This window comes from Lepidothrix coronata, unplaced genomic scaffold (genome assembly GCF_001604755.1).
Source record: "Lepidothrix coronata isolate B3197 unplaced genomic scaffold, Lepidothrix_coronata-1.0 Scaffold313, whole genome shotgun sequence".
NCBI lineage: Eukaryota > Metazoa > Chordata > Aves > Passeriformes > Pipridae > Lepidothrix > Lepidothrix coronata.
In genome coordinates this window covers 318,339-340,164 of record NW_016690493.1, presented here as the reverse complement: position 1 = coordinate 340,164, position 21,826 = coordinate 318,339, and the positions used below count along the sequence as shown (strand labels likewise).

Below are 21,826 nucleotides of genomic sequence, written 5' to 3'. Positions count from 1 at the left end.
TGTCAGCTGCATTCCCCAAAGACAGGGGAACCAAGCCACGCCAACCCTTTGTGGGTTCATTTTCTGACCTTCTGACTCTGTTACTGCAGGTGCTGCTTTTGTGTTGCCAGGTGAAGCCCTGGGACTCGTGGGCCTGCCTCCCTCCCTGCAATTTAAGTTCATGTTTGTAGTACAGTTAGCTTCTGTTTTTTCTCACTATGTCTGACATATGATGTTATGGATGGGGAGATGTTGCTTGGGAATGAATCCTATGGGAGGAGTTTGGGATCATCCCTTGCCCCAGAAGCCTTGCCTCCTGCAGGTCAAGCAGAGGAAGAGCCAAGTCCTGCAGCCAGGCAGGAGAAATGCCTTGCAACATGGGGATGCTGGGGAAGAGGCAGCTGGAAAGCTGTGCGGACACCTGGGTTCCCAGTGGATGCCAGGCTGGCCAATTTGGAGCTGGGGAACGGGTGTGCCAAGCGCTAGCATGCAGAAGTTTGCCAGGAGCTGATAAACTCCAGAGACTAGCAGTCTTGCTGAATCCACAAAAAAAGTGGATAAAGTAATAAACTCTGAACACAGAGACTCTGCCAGATCTGTCCAAATCCACTAGCATCTGCCATGGCTTGTTCAACCCAGGCTACATCCATGAAGGATCCTATATGGAAAAATCCTAGATTATTTATCTGTCTGTCTGTCTGTCTGTCTATCTATCTATCTATCTATCTATCTATCTATCTATCTATCTATCTATCTATCTATCCATCTATCTGAATATATAAAGTACACACACACACACATATATATATGGTGAAACAAATGATCTGGAAGGACTTCCTGAACACCCTCCTGAAAGCTCCTGATACATCAGTGGACACCCCTGCTTTTAAGTAACCAGCAGGTGTTGGTCTCCAGCTCCTGCTCCCCCCCGTGTACCTGTTAGTGCAGATGTTTGTGAACTGTGTGAGGGAATGAGTGCACACAGAACATGATGAGCACCTTGCTATTAGTAACAGTATAATAAAGGCCATCTAGTACATACTGGTACAGTCTGTGTTTCCCCAGACTGACCCCACCAAAAAATTAGGGGATGTACAATAATCCAGGATTGCAAAGGTTAACTCCTACATTTTTGTGGGTATCAAAGTGTAGAGCTACCCCACCTTGGGGGGATGTCTGATATTTGATCCAGACTTTCTAAATTACAGACTTTGGTATGTCTCTAATGTGGCATTTCATAAGTGGCTGTCACCATAAGTGGAGGAATGTCCAGACTCAGACCCAGGGACACCACAGACCTGAAGAACTGGTATCATCGGATGGGACAAATTAAAAAGTTGCAAAAAAAGTATTAATCTTCTCAAAGGTGCATACTCTGTGTCCCTTGCCCAAGCTACTGGACCATGTGTTCCCTAAATTCCCGAGATCACAGTCTCTTCTCAAGACCTCCACATTGTTGCCAGATCAGTAACATGCTCCTCTTCTAGCAGAGTCACTGGGACTGATCACCTGCTCCTCCCAGCCTGAAGAAACCCCAGGGCTACCAAATCCAACCCCAACAATAAAATGATTTCTGTGACACTCATACCATGTTGGCTCAGGAGGCCACCAAATTCAGATGACCCTTCATGTTTTCCTCTCATCTCCATTCCTCATATGAACTGACAATGGTCATCTCCAGGCCGAAGCCACCAGAGCCTATCAGGAATCTGTTCAAAACAGGCTTCATCTTTAAAGACTGGGCCTGTTCTCAGCATTCTGCCAAGTTTTTTCCCTCTCTGCCTCAGCCCATCTCCCTGCTTCTACCTGCCAGATGGATGATTTGAGTGTAATTTTCCTAACAGTTATAGATTTACATAACGGTGCCTTATTTCCTGCAAACAATTGACATAAATGTGCCACCCATTTTTGCAAACACTGGTCCTGGTGAGTGTTTTTGATGGGAACAGCCATACCTGCTGAGGGGATTACCCTGCAGCATGTTCCACTTCCAAGCACTTCACCGTCCATGTGCTTTGGAATCCCTGGATTATTCTCAGGAAACTAAATGCCATTGCTTTGCTTCTTGAGTTTGAGGCTTGTGTGGCTGAGGACACATCAGATTGTTTCTGAAAGCAATAGATGACAAATCAAACAGAAATTTTGCTTTTATATGAAACGAAAATAATTCTTTTAGGAGGAACATGCTTCTTCTTTTAGGAGGAACATGCTTAGGAGGAACATGCTTTAGGAGGGAACATCCCTCAGTATCATCTGGGTTTGTGTGACCTCTTGTGGTTAAAGCCCTGCTTTGCAGTTCCACATTTTTACTGGCGGTGAGAGCACACCTGCGGCTTTTTCTGCTACAGTTGAGCAGAAGGGTAGGAGAGACTTCGGCTTGCAATGTTAAACCACAGTCTTAGTGAGAGAAAAAGCTGTGCTAACAGGCATGTCGTGACAGTAAATATTTTTTCTCTGTATTTATGTTGTTATTTTTGCTCTATACTACTGTAGCAATTAAGACCCATGAATGGTGGGTTTTTTCCCCTTCAGACATAGGTGCAACTTTGTTAGTTAAATTTGTCAATTCAGTACAAAATCACAGAAAATTCTGAGTTGGAAGTGACCCACAAGGATTATCCAATCCCACTCTTAGCCCTACACAGGACCCTCCCCAAGAGTCACACCATGTGCCTAAGTATCATCCAAATGCTCCTTGAGCTCTGTCAGCCTTGGTGCTGTGACCACTTCCCTGGGAGCCTGTGGGGGAAGAACCTTTTTCTAACACCCAACCTAAACCTCCCCTGACACAGCTTCAGGACATTCCCTCAGGTCCTGTCACTGATCACCACAGAGATCAGTGCCTGCCCCTCCTCTTCCCCTCACAAGGAAGTTGGAACTGCAATGAGGTGTCCCCTCAGTCTCCTCTTCTCCAGGCTGAACAGACCAAGTGACTTCAGCGGCTCCTCATATGGCTTCCCCTCAAGGTCCTTCACCACCCTCATTGCCCTCTTTTGGACATTCTCTAAGACTTTAATAGCTTTTTTGTATTGTGGTGCCCTGCACACAATGCACACAATGTTCAAGATGAGAGCAGAGCAGAGCAGAGCAAGACAATCCCCTCCCTTGACCAGCTGGTGATGCTTTGCCTGATGCCCCCCATGACACGGTTGGCCCTCCTGGCTGCCAGGGAACTGCTGACTCATATTCAACTTGCCATCGACCAGGATCCTCCTGTCCCTTTCCTAGCACTGCTCTCCAGGATCTCACTCTCCAGTCTGTATGTACATCCAGGGTTATCCCATCCCAGGTGCAGAATCCGGCATGTTCTTCTGTTGAACTTCATATGGTTGGTGATTGCTCAGTCCTTGTCGAGGTCTCTCTGCAGGGCCTCCCTGCCTTCCCAGGGAGTCAACAGCTCCTCCCAGTATTGTGTCGTCTGCAAACTTGCTTAGTATTATTCCCAGTCCTGCGTCCAAGTCATTCATGAAGATGTTGGAGAGAACAGGCCTAAGACCTGTGGAACCCCACTAGTGACAGGTCACCAGTCTGATGTCCCCATTCACTATTACCCTCTGTGCTCGACCATGAGCCAATTGCTCACCCACTGCATGATGTGTTTATCCAGCTGTGTGCTGGACATTTTGTCCAGAAGAATTCTGGGAGAGACAGTATCAAAAGCTTTACTGAAATCCAAGAAGATTACATGAACGGCTTCCCTTTCCTTTCCTCAGAAAAGGAAATCAGGTTTGATAAGCAAGACTTTCCTCTCACAAAGCTGTGCTGGCTTGACCAGTGACTGCATTGTCTTTCAGCTGTTTCTCAATACTTACTGGAATAATCTTCTCCATAACCTTACCAGGCACTGAAGTGGACTGACAGGCCTGTAGTTTACAGAATGCTCCTTCTTGCCCTTCTTGAAAATTGGGACAATGTTCACCAGCTTCCAGTCAGCTGGGACCTCTCTGGATTCTCAAGACCACTCAAAAATCATTAAGAGAGGTTTTGCAATGACATCAGCCAGCTCTTTGTGGATTCTGGAATGAATCTCATCAGGTCCTATAGATTTGTAAGGATCCAGCTGGAGCAGCAGATGCCTCACAATTTCAGGATTGACTGGGAGTTGATCATTCTTGTAGTCATGGTCCTCCAGCTCAGGGCACTGAGACCCCCTTGGTCTGTCATCCATGTGGAAGACAGAGGCAAAGAAAGTGTCAAACACCTCTGTCTTGTCTCTGTCCCTGTTTGTGAGGTGACCATCCTCACCCTGTAATGATATTTGTATACTGCCTATTGTCATTAATATATTTGAAAAAAACCTCTTTTTATTGTCCTCCACATTTCTGGCCAGTTTCAACTCCGCTTCAGCTTTGGCTGCACAAATTTTCTCCCTACCGCAATTTTGTCCTGACACCTGGGCATCACTCAGAGCTTGTTTATGTTATAAGTAAATGAAACTTAGGCTAAAATATAGCAGCAAAATTTATTAAAGATTTATATAAATTGCAAATAAGCAAAACAGTGCGCTGGGCTGCCGGGGAGACCCCTGCTCCACACACGGCCAGCAAAGCAGTGGGTAAAAACAGTATTCTTTATACTATTGTCAATTCCCTTCCCATAGTCACTTGTTATCCTTCTATTGGATCCGAGTTCGCAAGTCTAGTTCTGGTTGGTTCTTTTGCAAGCTCCCTTTTAGTTGCCAGGTACTTCCCTTTCCATAGTTTTAGGTAATTTTTCGTCCCTGAGGCCTACTGTGTGAGTCTCTTCCAGATGTCCATCTTGGATACTTTTTATCATCTTCATTCTTGACCCTTTGATCCTTGTCCTTCCCTTCGTTACTTTAAGTGTACACTTTTAGACAATATACAAAAGACTTATTCAGTAAGGCATAACTTGTTTTGTCAGCTTAGAAACTGCAGCTGCAGGACTATCAGTTTATAGTACTGACAGATTAATTGCCCATTCTGCAATTTACAGTCCACCAGCCTTAACAGAACCTTGATTACAATTATATATATACATATATATACATATATATTTATATAAATATAACATGAAATACCATTGAATTAGTAAATTACTTTACTACTAATAATTTGATGAGTAAATTATGTTACTACTACTAATCTATTACATTTATTAGCTGCTATTTCGTGGATTAAGTCCCTTGCTGATTAGGTCTGAAAGCATAAAAATATCAAACACCGAAGAACATCCCTTTTTAAGAAAACATTTACATATCCCACACTTCGCAACACAGCTAACAGGGGCAGATCTGCTGGACTCGGGGAACGACCCCCCGGGTCGCCCCTCACGGTTCCCGCCAACGCGGCGGGCGGGGCGGGGCGGGGGCGGGGCGGGGGCGGGGCCCGGCCCGGGGGCGGGGCGGGTTTGGCGCGCGTTTGGCGCGCTGTGGGGGGGTGCGTTTCCCGCCGCGGCCATGTCTCGGCAGAGCACCCTGCTCCGCTTCTTCTCCAAGGCCAACCCGGCCCCGCCGGGGGACGCCGCGCCGGCAGCCGCCCCTCCGCCGGCCGGCGCGGGACTCCGGCGGCGCCGGGGCTCGGGGGAGCAGAACGGCCGCCAGGCCGCCCGCAGCACCCGCGGCGGGGCGGGCGGAGCGGCGGCGCGGGCCGGGGAGAACGGCGAGAAGGGCGAGGGCGACGGCGCGGCCGTGAAGGCCTCCAGGTACCGGCGGGGGAAGCGGGGAGGCCGCAGGAGCGCGGCCGGAGGCGGGGGGAGGTGGAGGCGGGAAGGGAAGGCGGGACGGGGCTGCTGCCGGCAGCGGTGAGAGCGGGACCCTCGGGCCGCCCCTGTCGTCGCTCCCGCCGTTGTCCCGCCCCCTGTGCTCTGGATGTGGTGCTGTCCCGTCCCCATTCCCTGGATGCGGCGTCCGGCTGTGCAGGCCTGCAGCGGCCCGCGCTCCCGGCGGGCCTGGGCCGGCGGGACAACGGGACACCTGCGGGGAGCGGAGCCGCGGGGTTGGTTTTTGCTCTTTGGGAATAGTGTGTCACTCATGCCTGTATCTCCTTTCCGTGGTGTATCATAGAATGGGTCAGGTTGGAAGGGACCAGGGTGTGTCATCCGGTCCAGCCTCCCTGCTCAGGCAGGGTCGTCCCAGAGGACATGGCACAGGATTGTGTCCAGACTGTTCTTGAATACCTTCAGTGAGGGCGACACCACACCCTCTCTGGGCAACCTCTTCCACCCTGTGGCCACACACAGAGTAAATAAGTTCTTCTCAGTTTCTGCTTGCTGCCTCTTGTCCTATTACCTGGCACCACCAAGAAGAGCCTGGATCCAGCTTCTTGACACCTTCCACTTTACATGTTTGTACACATTGATGAGGTCCCTGCTTGGTCCTCTCATCTTGAGGCTGAACAGACCCAACTCCCTCAACCTTTCCTCCTAAGAGAGGTGCTCCAGTCCCTTAATCATCTTTGTTACCCTCTGCTGGACCCACTCCAGGATCTCCATGTCTTTCTTGTACTGTACACCATGATGGCAAGTGTCCCACATGTCAGCGAACTGAGTGTCGCTGGTTCTTGGGCCACAGCCCTCAGGAATATCCTGGCCATCATCTGTGGGAGTGTGGCAGTGGCTGAAATATCAGGGGAGGAGGAGAGAGAAAATAAAAGCTGCATCAGGTGCTTTGCAGTGGGGACAGAGTTTTTTATTTATTCATTTTTTGTAGCTTGAGGGTTTTTTTAAAATCTTACTCTTTTCCTTTAGGTGCCTGGTTGATAATTAGTCTCTACAGGAAAACTTGTCTTAGTTATGTAGGTTGATAATTCGTAACACCTAGTCTGCCATCTTTTAGGTAAGGTCTGGTTGGACCCAGCTACTCTCTCACTCCCTTAAATCCATGAAGAGTCTGGTTACATCAGGCTGTAGGTGGCCCAGCTTGAGGAGAGGGGTTAGACAAGATGACCTCCAGAGATCTCTTCCAACCTCAGCCAGTTTTCTGTGACTGTGAATCCAGAGGAGGCCACAGAGATGCCTGGGGAGCTGGAGCACCTCTCCTGTGTAGACAGGCTGAGAGAGTTGGGGTTGTTCAGCCTGAAGAAGAGAAGGCTTCAGGGAGACCTTATAGCATTTTCCAGTACCTAAAGAGGCCTACAAGAAACCTGGGGAGGGACTTTTTACAAGTAGTGAATGGCTTTAAGCTGAAAGAGAGTAGGTTTAGATTAGATATTAGGAGGAAATTCTTTACTGTGAGGGTGGTGAGGCACTGGCACACGTTGCCCAGAGAAGTTGTGGATGCCCCATCTCTGGAAATATTCAAGGCCAGGTTGGATGGGGCTTTGAGCAACCTGGTCTAGTGGAAGGTGTCCCTGCCCATGGCAGGGGGTTTGGAACTAGATGATCTTTAGGATCTCTTCAGACTCAAACCATTCTGTGATAAAACTCTGTCTCTGTGGGGATCCAGTAGAACTTGGGGGAGCAAATAAAAAAAATTGAGAGGTATTGGTGGTGGTGTAGAAGGACTGTGTAATCCAGGTTGTACCACCTGGGAGCCTTCCAAGACCCAAGGGGCATAAGCCGCTCAGAAGCAGTGTACAGTTACAGTTATGAAGAGAGCTCTTTTAAATGTTCCTTAAATTACACATTTGTTGTCTCTGCAGTGTCTCCTGTGAGTATTCTCCTGGGGACTTGGTCTGGGCCAAGATGGAAGGTTATCCTTGGTGGCCATGTCTCATATACAACCACCCGACTGAAAGAACAATAGTCAGAGGGAAAGGAAAATCCACTCGTGTCCATGTACAGTTTTTTGATGACAGCCCTACAAGAGGCTGGATCAGCATTAAATACCTGAGGCCATATAAAGGTAAGAGATACAAACTAAACTTTCTGAAGTAGAAATATGTCACTTGTTTTGGAAAAATGTGCTTAAAGTATAAGGGTATGGTATTCTCCATAGAGAAAGAGCAGCAAAACCAAGATTAGAATTGAGCATGTTTTGTGCTTTGTAAATTAGAGACAGCAAGTTTTTGAGGATTACAGGTATGTTATGGTTACACAGTTCTTTGAACATAAACCATTAAGCCCTCTTGTTTATTAGATTAGAACAACTAATTAAGCAAACTTGCTTATGCTTTAAAGATTTTTCCTTCATTTCTCCCATCAACATAACAAGTATCCAAAGGATAAATCCAGTAATTCCACTTTTAGCCCTGAAATCCTTCATTTATTAGGAGTGTTGAACCCAGTTTTTAAGCAGCTATTTAGGAACTCTAGTTTGTCCAGAATCAGAAGGCTAGGCTCAGGATGTTAGGTAATTAAAATTCATTCTACTGTGGTGTTTCTTTTAGGCAATGCAGCAGTTTTGTTAATAAAATATATAACTTGAGAATTGAGTGTGTTTGTGAGGGTATTGCTTGTAGTTACCGATCAAAGTTGGTCTTTGTCATATGGAAGAAATTACTTGGCCAACTAGTGAAAATCAAATATATCAAGAATTGTCATTTTGCATAATAAATCTTACCTTATTAATAATCATGATCTGTTTTCTCCTTATTTAATAATTTTACTGTTGCTGAAAACTAAATCATTGTGAACTGTCATGTGTAAATCATGTTGCTGTGAACTGTCTTGTTGGTCAGTCAGATACTTTGGGTGTAATACAATATTTCTGATGTGCTTTGGGATTTGCTTATGTCAGTGAAACAACTAAATTTAAACAGTCTTCCTTTTTACAAGTCAGAGTTCCATCTCATCTCATGTAGCCACATTTTTTTGGCTCCTTTTTGCTTCAAGGCACCGCACTTTGGCCATAGTTTTAAACTAAAATGGTAATGTCATTGCCATGAGTGTTAACATAATGTAGTGCAAGTGAGTTGGTCCATGGTTTATATGTCCCTTCCCTGAAGGTATTTTAAAAGGATCAAATGGATTTTAAGAGCTTGCAGTTGTACTTAAAAGCAAATACAGCTAAGGGGAATTAATCTGTTTGCCAATAGAAAATGGTGGAAAAATAAGAAGTCACAGATACACAGGTCTTTCCATGAGAAATGTGTTCAATGCGGAACAGAGTAAAAATATTTAAAATATGTGGTTTGCTTGAAAATTCAAGCAAAAAGCATCTTGGTATACAAAGTAAGAGTGTTGGAGTCTTTGGATAAGAAAATGGTGAAGCTTCTTGTGTTGTGTTATTGTTTTTACCTGAGTAAATATAGACTGGACAGGGCCAGAGGTGTAACAGCTGGGCATGCAAGAAGGGCAGTTGGTAGAGTGAATATGCAGGTGTTGCACACTTGAGAGTGCAGTTAAATTATAGGAGGAGATTTTTCTCCTGCCATTGTTAAATTGCATTTAATATTAATGCAAAATATTTTTAGATTGCCTCACTGCATTTGCAAAACTGGAACGGAGAGATCTGGATTGTTAATGTGTTGCATTTGTGCTGTAGAAGGAGCTACTTGTAACTCCCTGCTTTGCTACTGCAAGCTCAAAGAAATGAGTGTGAGCAAGAGTTCCATTTGGCTTCTTTCTGAGGTAGTTGGCCTCCTATGAGTCAGCTGCCTGTTTTCTGCCTCTGAGTCGGAGCTGAAGCTTCAGTCAATGGCACTGTGTGATGGGATTCACAGGACTGGGTGTGAGGACCTATCCAAACAGATCCTACTGTCGGATGCAGACGGATAGACTTGTTAGAGCAGAAGCAGGAATTGCCCTTCTTTATCTATCACATGCTCGTGTCCTCTTTCTCCTTTCCCTGAGTTGAATATATGATATCTTATATATAGCACTGCTTTCTTGAGCATGGCGTTAAGATGAATCTCAGTGTCTTTGTGGACCCTTTCTAGAAACCAGTCTGTGGATTGGTTGGCTTTGCTTTTGTGCTGTGTACGGGTGGTGGAAGGAGGAACTGCCGTGCCATGGGGCTGTGAAAGAGGATGAGGGAATGGTGCAGTTATTTATAGCAGGCTTTGCTCGATGCCCTGCAGTGTCAGGGTGAATCACCAGTGTGATTGAGGATCAGCTAATCTGACTAATAGGTTGGTGTTGGGTCTGGACACCTTGCTGCTCTTCCAGGAGCAGTTTGGAGGCCAGCAGAGCTTTATTCGAGAGGTCTGTGTCATAGGTGACTCGTGCCTATAATGTGAAGATAACTTTGTGGCTGAACTTCCCTGTGATTGCTAAAATACCCATGTGGTCTCAGTCAGGCCTGTTCGCTGCACTGCGAGTATGAAGCATTATTTTCAATAGTTACTACAGTGAGTGTGAGGGTGTTTAGAGCTCAGCTTAGAAGTATTCACACGTGGTAATGAGTTACAGAAATAGAAGCAATTCTTCAAGTGTTCATGTATTAGGTAGGCATTTCATTTGTGAGTGTTTATACTTTCTCTAGGGGTAGTTTATCAGGCTGAGTGATGAGTTACTATATTTAAGTATGGTGGGAATGTCTGGTAACAATGCAGAATGTTAGGGACTTATACTAGTTGTCTGAATACATTTAAAAGTGAAGCACGAACACTAACTGTCTAAATGGTAGACTAACTTCAGTTTCTGACAAATTTGTGGTTTTGCAGGTTCATCAGATGGGGAGACGCTGAAGGGAGGAATGTTTTACAGTATGAAGCCTGAAATTAAAAGAGCAATGGTATTAGCCGACGATGCAATGAGGAAAGATAAAACTAAGCGGCTTGAGCTGGCAGTATGCAATGAACCTTCAGACACAGAGGAGGAGGAGGAAGAGGAGGAAATAGAGGTAAAATGTTTCTTACTTGCTGTCATTTTCAGAAATAGTACTAGAACCTAGGAGCTGTGTCTTGGAACTAAGCATGGAATATCCTGCAATTCTCTGGTACAGTAATCACAACTTATCTCCTCTTTAATCGTATGTGTATGTGTATCCATATGTCTTTTTTTTTACTGCTTCTGTGTTGTCAGGTCACATGCTGGTCTCTCACCTTTTCTAGTTTGAAAGACAAGTCTCTCTGGTGTTTTGCGTGGTAAGGACTGACCTCAGAAGCTACTTAACTTCCCTGACTCTCTTCACTCATCACTCTCTGGGTGACCCACTTTCTCACTCATAAGTGCTTTTTTCTAGTGCATCTTTTTAATCTTCTCTATCTGCTGTTCATAGTCCAAGTTGCCTTAAGTTTGATCTGAAGTTTTAGTGTGTCATAGTGTAGAAATTTGTAACATTTGTTCATGGCAATGGTGCAGTGGGCACTGGCACTTTGTACTCACTCCAGTCCCTCCACTGATGTTTTTTTCTGGTGCTGTCGCTGGAATTATTAAATTGTAAGGCTGAAAAGGCAAATAATGGACTTTCTTTTTCATGCACAATCTTCTTGAAGGTTACTATAAGGTAGTATGTTTCTAGGTGGAAATAAGTAGTTAACTCAAAAGTAAAAATCAAGGGCAAATCTCACCAGGGCTTGTACTGAAAGGTGGCGAGACCTCATTGTTTGTGACAAAAGTTATCATTGAGTTGGTTTATGGAGGTATTTCTCCTTTTTTCTGAATTTCATGTGCTATATCCTTTTTGTGCAGTTTAAATGTTTTGTTCATCAGGATCAGTTAAGCACATGAATGAAGCTGTAAAGGATACAAATAGGACTAATTATACCACTGGCCAGTAGCAGTTAGTTATCCAGAAAAAACCTGAATTCTGTTAAGGTAAATGGAATTGGCTGTGGCTCTGCTGTCTCTTGCTTGGAGTCTCATAGCTACTGCATTATTGCACACTTTTTCGCTTCTTTTTGCATCAGTGACTTTGTAGCGAGAATTATCTATGGGTAAAATAATTTATTTTTCCAGGAGATGAGTGAAAATGCATCAGGCAACAGTGATGATTGCAGTAGTGAGGAGGACATGAAGAGCAATAAGCGAGTAAAGAGCAGGGAAAGAGCCATAAAAACCAAGAGAAGAAGAGTGTTGGATTCTGACAGTGACCAAGAAGGCTCTGACACAGAGTTCAAGCCTGATGTGAAAGAAGCAGCAAGCAGCGAGGAAGCGAGTAGTGGGGTAGATGAAAATGAATCTTCTGACACAGAGACAGATGCAGAGAGTGTTGCAGAAAGTCCCATTAAAGTCCCTTCTAAACGAAAGAGAACAGAGGTGAAAAAGCCTGCTAAAAGGAGTAGCTTAGGAAATGAGTCTTCTGAAACACCCAAAAGAGCAGCAACTGTCTCTTCAGAAGCCAAGTCCAAGCTGACATCATTTGCAGCACCTGAAAGTTTTGAGTCTCAAGCAAATGCTTGCAATGGAGGCGTTGGTGGCTTCACAGTGTGGGAACACGAAAAGCTTGATTGGCTGCAGGAAGGGAAAAGGAAAGATGCGCACAGGAAGCGTCAGGGTGACCCTGATTATGACCCTTCCACTCTCTATGTGCCCGAGGATTATCTCAACAAGTGTACACCGGGAATGCGGAGGTGGTGGCAGCTGAAAAGTCAGAACTTTGATGCTGTGATTTTCTACAAAGTTGGAAAGTTCTACGAGTTGTATCATATGGATGCAGTCATTGGTGTAAATGAGCTGGGCCTGATCTTTATGAAAGGTACTTGGGCCCATTCAGGTTTTCCAGAAATTGCATTTGGCAGATTCTCTGATGTTCTAGTGCAGAAGGGCTACAAGGTAGCCCGGGTCGAGCAAACGGAAACTCCTGAAATGATGGAAGCGCGCTGCAAGTCAACGGCCCACACCACTAAGTTTGACAGGGTGGTACGCCGAGAAATCTGCAGGATCATCACCAAAGGAACTCAGACTTACAGCATTATGGACTGTGATCCCTCTGAGAACCACAGCAGATACCTTCTGTGTGTTAAGGAGAAAGAAGACTCGTCCGGACAACGTGTTTACGGAGTCTGCTTTGTTGACACATCAGTGGGGAAGTTTTTTGTAGGCCAGTTCTCAGACGACCGTCACTGCTCGAGGTTTAGGACTTTAGTAGCACATTACACTCCTGTGCAGGTTCTGTATGAGAAGGGGAACCTGTCTGTGGACACACAGAAGATACTGAAGGGCTCACTTGTTTCTTGCATTCAGGAAGGGCTGATCTCAGGTTCCCAGTTCTGGAATGCTTCTAAAACACTAAAAGTCCTTCTTGAAGAAGAGTATTTCAAGGAGAAGCAGAACTCTGAAAATGGGTGTTCTCTGCCCTCTGTAATCAAATCTCTGACTTCAGATAGTGACTCCCTGGGATTAACTCCTGGTGATAACAGTGAATTAGCTTTGTCAGCTCTTGGGGGGTGTGTCTTCTATCTCAAAAGATGTCTGATTGATCAAGAGCTGCTATCACGGGCAAACTTCGAGGAATATGTCCCTGTGGATATTGCTGCTGCAAAACCTATGAGTTCGAGTAGTTTGTTTGCCAAAACTGACCAGCGGATGGTGCTGGATGGAGTCACCCTGATGAACTTGGAAGTTTTGCAGAACGGAACCAATGGAAGCACAGAAGGTACTTTGTTGGAAAGGATTGATTCTTGTTGTACACCATTTGGGAAGCGACTCCTGAAACAGTGGCTTTGTGCTCCGCTTTGTAATCCTAAATCCATCAATGCTCGTTTGGATGCTGTTGAGGACCTCGTAGCAGTGCCAGATAAAATGGCTGAAGTTAGTGAGCACCTGAAGAAACTGCCTGACCTTGAAAGGCTGCTCAACAAAATTCACAGTATTGGATCACCACTTAAAAGCCAGAACCATCCTGACAGCAGGGCCATCTTTTACGAAGAAATCAAATACAGCAAAAAAAAAATTGCTGACTTCCTGTCTGCACTGGAGGGTTTTAAAGTAATGAATGAAATTGTTGACGTCATGGAGGAGGTTGCCAGTGACTTCAAATCTAAAGTCCTGAGGCAGCTAGTCACCCGCAAAGCCACAAATCCAGACGGCCGCTTCCCAGACTTGAGTGCAGAGCTTACAAGATGGGATACTGCTTTTGATCACAACCAGGCTCGGAAGACAGGGGTGATTACTCCAAAGGCAGGTTTTGACCCCGATTATGATGGAGCACTACAGGATATTAAAGCTGTCGAGGAAGATCTTCGCAAGTACCTGGATAAGCAGCGCAAACTGCTCGGATCTAAATCCATCCTGTACTGGGGGACAGGCAAAAACCGATACCAAATGGAAATACCGGAAAGTGTCGTATCACGTAACTTGCCCGAGGAGTACGAGCTGAGGTCGAGCAGGAAGGGGTACAAGCGTTACTGGACCAAGGAGATTGAGAAGATGCTGGCGGTGATGGTCAATGCGGAAGAGCGGCGCGACGCAGCGCTGAAGGACTGCATGAGGCGCCTGTTCTACAACTTTGATAAAAACAGCAAGGACTGGCAGGCAGCTGTGGAGTGCATTGCTGTGCTGGGTAAGAGCTCTGCTTCATTCTGACATAGGGTAAAAATTACTCTCGTGTAGGAAATGATGGCATCTGATCTGGATAAGCAAAAAAGGCTTGTTGCCAGCTCTTAAGTTGTAGTTTAAAAACTCTGATTGTGGTAACAGTTTTGGTAGTTAACAGTGATTCCCTATTTCCTTCTTGTCAGTAAATGGCAGGACAGTTGCTGGGTCTGGATGTTTGCAAGCTCTTTCTTCATTCCTGTTGTGTGGTTGTAGATGTGCAGCCGAGTATTTCTCACTGTTCAGCGTAGCCTGGTGGGTCTCTCACTGCTTCCCAATTCTTGTGTATGGATTAGTAGCTTCTTATTAAATGGAGCTATAAAGATCTAACCTGCTAGTCATCTCCTTTCTATCTGAGCAGGCTGCTCTCTCAGCAGCCTTTAAAAATAAAGAAGTGGTGATTGTCAAGCCCTGAAGAAGGTAGTCTACTAGGAAGACTTCCCTATATCTTTCTAAATTTCTGAGATAGAACAGTCTCCTCTATTCTTTTCTCAGGACTGGCATACTTTTGTACTGTGGATTTTCTGCTAGGATGAGGGATTCTGGGATGTCTTTGTTCCAGGGAAAAATGAAAGCATTCTCTGAATGCCACTGGGGCAGAAAAGGGAGGACAGGCGGGCAGGCAGTGTTGGCTAGGAATGGATTCGCTGGGAGATCTGGGAAGCAGTGACATCAGCTACGCCACAACATCAGAGAATTCTGATCAATTCAGAATACTGAATTTGTTTCCAGTAGAGGCTGAGCTGTAGTTTTCTGTCTGTAGAGCCTCTAAAATCATAGAATGGTCTGGTTTTGTAGATAATCAGCTTTTAGAACCTTAGATCTCAGCTTACTGGGGGGACTTGTGCTGCTGGTTTTTGCTGGACCAGCAGAATTTTCATATTTATATAAATTTCCTCTGGCAACTTTTAAGCAGCATTATGATCCTTCACAAAGTAATTCACTGTCACAGAAGCTGATTTCCTCTTTACTTACTCTAAATAAAAAAACAATGCAAAAAAATAATATTTTATTCATGTACTTTTGCAGTGAAATTCTGTAGATTTTAAAGACTTTAAAAAAGCTAGAGGGGAGGATTTTAACCTGACAACGCTAGAAATCTGGAAGGAATGAGGAAAGGCAGTGTAAATATTCCCACCTTTTACTTGTTCTGGAGTGCTTCTTGGGTGTTTTCCTTTAGGGGAAAATGGAATGAACTGGAAAATTGTGTTTACAAAATTGCTATTCAGTGAGTAAATGAATTCCAGTGAATGAAGAAAGATGAAAACGTGACTTATGTCTCCTAATTTTATAGATGTCTTGATGTCCCTTGCTCGCTACAGTCAAGATGGTGATGGACCTCTGTGTCGACCTGTAATTGTGCTGCCTGTGGACAGTGCTCCTCCCTTCCTGGAACTTAGAAACTCACGCCATCCATGCATTACAAAAACCTTCTTTGGGGACGAGTTTATTCCCAACGACATCGTGATAGGCAGCAGAGATGAAGGCAGCGGCAGTGAAGCTTCCTGTGTGTTGGTAACCGGCCCGAATATGGGTGGCAAATCTACGCTCATGAGACAGGTGATGGGCTGTCTGTGTAAGGTCAAACGTTCCACAGTGCCTCTGTGTTCGGCATAAGGGAATTACAAGGCCTGGCTGTTGCCAGAGGAGGTCCCAGAAGTGGTCTTTGGGGTGTGCAGCACAGCACAACAACCGCACTGTAAAGATACAGTCTGGTAGAAAATGCCCATGTTTAGATAGATTTTCTACTTTCACTTTAGGGAGGAATAAGTTTTATTTCTCCTGTGAGAGATGGTTGGGGGAAAGTGATAGAGTACCTTTTATCTTTTTCAATTGACTTATCTAGGACTTGGCATCATCTGGCAAAAGATGCTTCTGCAGGTTGAACAAGATGAAACTAGAGATCAGTGGCAACTGTGAAAGCAACAGGGAGTTTGCTTTATAAATGCTGCTTGCTGTGATAACTTGTGTTTTGAAACCTTCCAGAGTAGTTTAGTCCTGCCTGAGATTATGATGCTGCAGCCTGGAGCTGTTAAAACAGTAGGAAGCTTTATGTACTCTAGTCTTTGCTTTAGGGGAAAACAGAGTTTCATCCCCTCGTTCTCGGTGTGGAACTGAAGCTCCAAGCACATTGTAGAAAAGTGACTGTGTCCATGTCTGTTCTGCAGGCTGGTCTCCTGGCTATCATGGCTCAGCTGGGGTGCTACGTACCTGCGGAGGCCTGCAGGCTCACCCCCATTGACAGGGTGTTCACGCGGCTCGGCGCCTCAGACAGAATCATGTCGGGTGAGTTATTCCAAAGGGCTTTTGCCACCCTTTCTTCTCACTTCTGCCAGTGACTTTCTTCTCTTGCTTTGATGGCAAGTTGGAAAGGGATGGTACGTTGATTGTGCAGGGAGAGCTGGGAACTAATCTGTTGCCTCTCATTGTTCAGAGTGGAAACAGGATCGTAGTTAGACTTTATTTCTTTCACATGCGTGTCCGTTGTTATTTCTGACACGTAGGATCACTTTTAATGAATTTTAATATTAAAAGCTGGATACCAGTCTGCGGAATATCTTTTTGGATATGGTACAGTTGATTATATTCTACTCACATTGATATCTTTTTCTAAGTGTTCTGAAATGAGACAGTGATGTTGGGGTAGCTGTTGTAGAGGAGTTTTTTGTACCTTATTGCCAGGCCTGGAAGTCCCTTGTTTCAGTCAGAATGCCTTATGTCTGAAATATGATTTCTTCAGACAAGGAAAAGAGCCAGGCTTCCTTCTTAGAAGCAGTAGTTGGCAATTCTTGGGAGTATTTTGTCTCTTTAATGGAGAGGAAGAAACAAGTGGAGGATGACACAACAACTGGAATGGGAAGTCTGCCTGTGGTGGTGGGCAAAGTGTCACTGGGCTAGAAAAACAAAATTATTGTTGTGGTAAGAAGAGCAGTATCACTGCTCATTTAAGGAGGGCACAGATTTTCTGTGATCTCTCTGCTGAAAAATATGGGTCAGTGATTATGAAAGGATTTAAGCCTACTGGACTTGTTGCACATAAGGAATTTGGAAATGAATCATTCTGAGTTCTTAATTAAAAAAAATATTTACACTTCCCCAAATCAAGGCTTTTCTTTGCACCTAGAGAATGTTATTAAGGTTTTCTTTGCCTAGCTAGTTTCCATTTTAATTTCAGTACAAAACCAAATCTTAATTGTAGAAGAATACCTAAGTGCTTATGGCAGAAATAAAAACTGCCCTTCCTGCACGAGAAGCGGTCTAGCAAAATGCAGCATTTTCAATTTTTTTTCTATCAACTGAGAACTATTCTTTTACAAATGTGTGCACAAATGTTATAACATTTCACATGGTGAGGCTGAACGCTGCACAGGAGAACTAGGTTTGATATCTGTTCTTGATGCATTAGTTTGCACACTGCGTAGATAAGAAAGCACAGGAAAAGTTGTTCCATGGCAGTTGCTCTGTAATGGATGTCAACAGGGCTTTTATGAAGTTAGTTTTTTAAGCAATATAATTTTAAAATTGCCTGTGCAATTTTTAGGGCTTTATTTTCTAAAATGAATAAACGATTGTTCTTAAACATTGGTAAAAACATACTCAATCTTGGGAATTTCTTTAAATGAATGCAGAACATCAGGATTAGTGGACACTGCTTAATAATTCATGTTGGACAACTTAAGTTAGAGCAAAGCAGTGCTCATGCAGCACAAGTACAGGAATTACATGCTTGCCTTTATTGGAATAATTTACATTAATTGCTACTGCTTGTGATTATTTGTAATGACCACTACAAAGAAGTAGTAAATCCAGAGTTTATAAGTGTGCATTTATCATGTGAAAGGGTGGGAATAATCATGTGCCTCTGCTTGTAATCTGCTAAAACCAATTTCACGTTTAAATTTCAGGCCTTGTATTATCTGGGTTGCTTCAACTCCCATGAGATGTTCAAGCCTCAGCAGCTGAATACTTCTTTTTGTCACATTTCACTCAATTAGAGTGCATACAAATAAAGCCCTTATTATCCAAATAATTTGTTACCTTATGACATCACAACCAAACCAGTAATTCCAGTCTCTCAAGTCTTTGGTTGCTTTTTCACTGAAAAGTCACACACACCTTAGGCCTGTCTCATGCATTTAGAGCAAGAAGGGGCCAAAGATTCCCCCCATCTTGTATCCTTAGTGCCCCTGTTTTTGTCCAGCTGGTACATTTGACCAGTGCTGTGAAAGGTGGACAGATATGGTGGCCTTAAAACTTAATTAACTGTACTCATGCCTATGCCTGTACTCTTAGGGAACCAAACCCTGCTTTTTCTGGCAAATGGAAGCCCACCATTTTCACACTGGAAATAAAGCTCTATGTTTTTGTTCCATTTCAGTTTGCTGTCGAGTTTCACTTTACCTTAACCAAGATTTTAGTGCAGATTAAATGGGGGTTGAGTTGTGGTTTTCAGATCTTTTGACTACTTTTTTTTTTGTCATTTCCTTTAAAGGTGAAAGCACCTTCTTTGTTGAACTGAGTGAGACTTCCAGCATTCTCCAGCATGCAACAGAGCATTCCCTCGTTCTTGTGGATGAACTGGGTAATTACTCTATAGTTTTAACATAATGCTCCTGATGCTTAACTGGTCAGTGTCTAATGCTCTCTAAAACCTGTATTTCCTGTGTGCCCCAGGACCTGATACACCACCTCCCACCGCCCCTCGTTATTATCCTATTTCCAGCTGTGTTTCCCTGCTTTTCCTTTACATAATTACTTGCAGCAAACCTCAGGAGAGCAGAAACATCTTTTTCTGCAGTGCAGAAGAGTGTGATTGTTACAGGGCAAATACTTGGGTCACTTCCCACTGATCCTGGTGGCTCTCACCACTCACTGCTGTTTGTCCACCTTCCACACAGTGCAGAGGGAGAAAAACCAACACTACAAATGCATTGCTGCATTTGCCTTTAGAAAGGCACCTCTACCTCTGTGGTTCTTCGTTTTAACAATTAAAGGGATGTGCATCTCTCCCCAGTAGCAAGTAGACTATGGCCCCGAGTGTGCCAAAGCTGTCCTGTTTTCCCTCCAGGCAGAGGCACAGCTACTTTCGATGGAACAGCCATAGCGAGTGCTGTTGTGAAGGAGCTGGCAGAGAAGATCCGGTGTCGGACGCTGTTCTCCACTCACTACCACTCGCTGGTGGAGGACCATTCCCACAGCGCGGCCGTGCGCCTGGGGCACATGGTACGTGTGAGTGCAGCACAAGCCATGAGGCCTGAAGGACAGGATTTTTCCTTCTGGCTGGGGGGGGATCCCATGCTGTGCACCCTTTCCTGTGCTCTTCTACCCCGAGTCACAGGCGTTTTGAGAGGAGGACATGACGTCCCGTGCATTTATTAGGCTGTAGGCCTGTGTTGCAAACACTGACTTGTGCCTTGCACTTCCTAGGCATGCATGGTTGAAAATGAGAGTGAGGATCCAAGCCAGGAAACAATTACGTTCCTGTACAAGTTCGCTGAAGGAGCATGCCCGAAGAGCTACGGCTTCAATGCAGCAAGACTTGCAGATATTCCAGATGAAGTTATTCAGAAGGGGCACAGAAAAGCCAAAGAGTTTGAAAAAACAACCCTTTCACTAAGAGTGTTTAGGTAAGGCTTTGGGTTTCTGTATTTAAGTTGCACATTACTTAGTGGGCACCCATTTTAAAATCTAGGGAGTGGCTTTTGCTCAGTCTCACAGCAGTAGGGGCAGCTACTACTTTTGGGAATAGCAAACGTACTTCACAGAGAGGGGAAGGAGGTACTGCAGGAGGGCAGATATGATTGGCAGTGCAGTATTTTATGCCAGTCTTAATCTGCACAGTGGTGCTGGGCTGGCTGTGTACTGAGCCACACTGGGGGAAAGGCTGTGCAGTACTGGGGGGACCTTACAGCGGTACTGGAGCCTCTGCTGCTGGCAGCCTTCACACCAGGCCCAGCGTCTTCTGTGTCTCCCAAAGCTGTGCCAGGATAGGGAGCTTAAGCTCTGCCCCTCAGTGTCTATCCATGTTCAGTAAAGGTGTTTTTTTCCCCTCAGGTATCTGTGCCAGGTGGTGGATGGTGCAACAAGTGACGCAAATGCTGTGCAGAAACTCACCGCGATGATCAGCCACCTTTAGGGACATGCAGGTTTTGTATGGGCAGTTTCTCAAAAACACGGTAACAGACAACATTATGATCTAATAAACTTTATTTTTTAAAAATGACCATTTTTCCATTGTCTTTCCTAGGAAATTAAACCCTTTAATTCATACCTACCCTCTACATAATGGTTATTGAGTACTCCACAATATATTAAGTCTAGATGTTATGGTACATGCATACACTTTCAGGCTGTTGATTACCCACTGTCACCAATACACATAAATGGAAAAAAGCTATGAAACTGTATAGGGCTGTATATATACTTGTCTCAGCTTCATTAGAGCAGGAAATTGCTGTGATTTTTTCCAGCAGGTTATGTAAGTAATGTCCAGACTGTTCAAAAAAAACTATGAACAGAGTAAAGTACAAGACTGTTTTGAGGAGACTTTCTACTGTGTACTTTAAAACATAGTAAAATTTCTTTCACAAAACTTAGTTACATGGGTACTTTGTTTTATAGTGCATTATAGTCTAGGAAGTCTCATTAAAACACTCGCTTTTTTCTTTTTGTTAGGGTGGTTTGAGTACAGACTATTGCTGGGGCAGGGGAGGAGATTATTCTAACTTCAGAGGACACCAGAAAAATTGCTGGATATAATTTAAGATTAGTGTTTTCTCTTTCATAGAAAGAACGTACATACTGGGACATGAGTACAGTTACAGCAAGTCTAGGTGTGCTAACAAAACAGGACACATTCAAGTACAATAAGATTTTTTTGCTTGAAATTAGAAACAAACTACATGAGATTAAAGCATTAAAATCATATTTCTCAATCTGAATAAATGTTAAAAAATCAAAAGAAATGCAGAAGTGCTAGCTCACATTTTTACCATGTTACAAAAGCAATTGGTACCCATGTCCATAAAGGCAGCAACAAAGAATGCTGCTTGTCTACAGAATAGTACTACTGCAAATTGGACTGCGTTTCAATGCTACTTGTAAAAACACCAGCTCTCAGAAGTTGGTATCTGTACAAAATTGCAGCTTATTTTTCTTCACTTCTGTCCCTTCAAAGTCTTTGTTTACACAGTAATGCTAAAACGCCCAGTTCTGTTATCCTGAGTCAACATATTGCCACTTTCTTTTTTGGTAGGTTGAGCTCCATAGTGTCAACACCTCACACATCCGCTTTAATACAGTCTCTTTCTGCAGAAATGGGCAAGTGTAACTTCCTCCAAAAAAAAAGTTTTAATAGGTATGATATTAGAATGGCAGGACTTTCTTTCTGAAAGGAATTCAGTTGTGCTGCAATGTATTAGATTCTATAGGTGGAGCAGAGTCATATAGTGTGTCTGTATCGTGTGTAGGCTCTCCGGCAAGCGTACAGGGATTGGACAGTGTTCCAGCACCACAGTCACAGAAAAAC

At 44.3% G+C, this 21,826-nt stretch overlaps 2 protein-coding genes across 3 annotated transcripts in view; one reads left to right on the top strand and one right to left on the bottom strand.

Annotated features, from left to right (window-relative positions):
- The first annotated feature begins 5,597 nt into the window (after positions 1–5,597).
- MSH6 (mutS homolog 6) lies at positions 5,598–20,521 on the top strand. The gene is made up of 10 exons (XM_017837838.1): positions 5,598–5,643; positions 7,581–7,783; positions 10,485–10,663; positions 11,722–14,266; positions 15,593–15,858; positions 16,467–16,584; positions 18,791–18,880; positions 19,367–19,521; positions 19,726–19,925; positions 20,353–20,521. Exons 2-10 carry the CDS (start codon positions 7,624–7,626, stop codon positions 20,432–20,434), a joined length of 3,795 nt encoding a protein of 1,264 aa, XP_017693327.1. The 5' UTR covers positions 5,598–5,643; positions 7,581–7,623; the 3' UTR covers positions 20,435–20,521.
- Positions 20,488–21,826, bottom strand: part of FBXO11 (F-box protein 11) — a 72,039-nt gene continuing 70,700 nt past the window's right edge. For both annotated transcript variants that reach the window (XM_017837839.1, XM_017837840.1), the window contains exon 23: positions 20,488–21,826. In XM_017837839.1, the coding sequence (XP_017693328.1) occupies positions 21,697–21,826 (130 nt within the window). In that variant the 3' untranslated portion in view covers positions 20,488–21,696.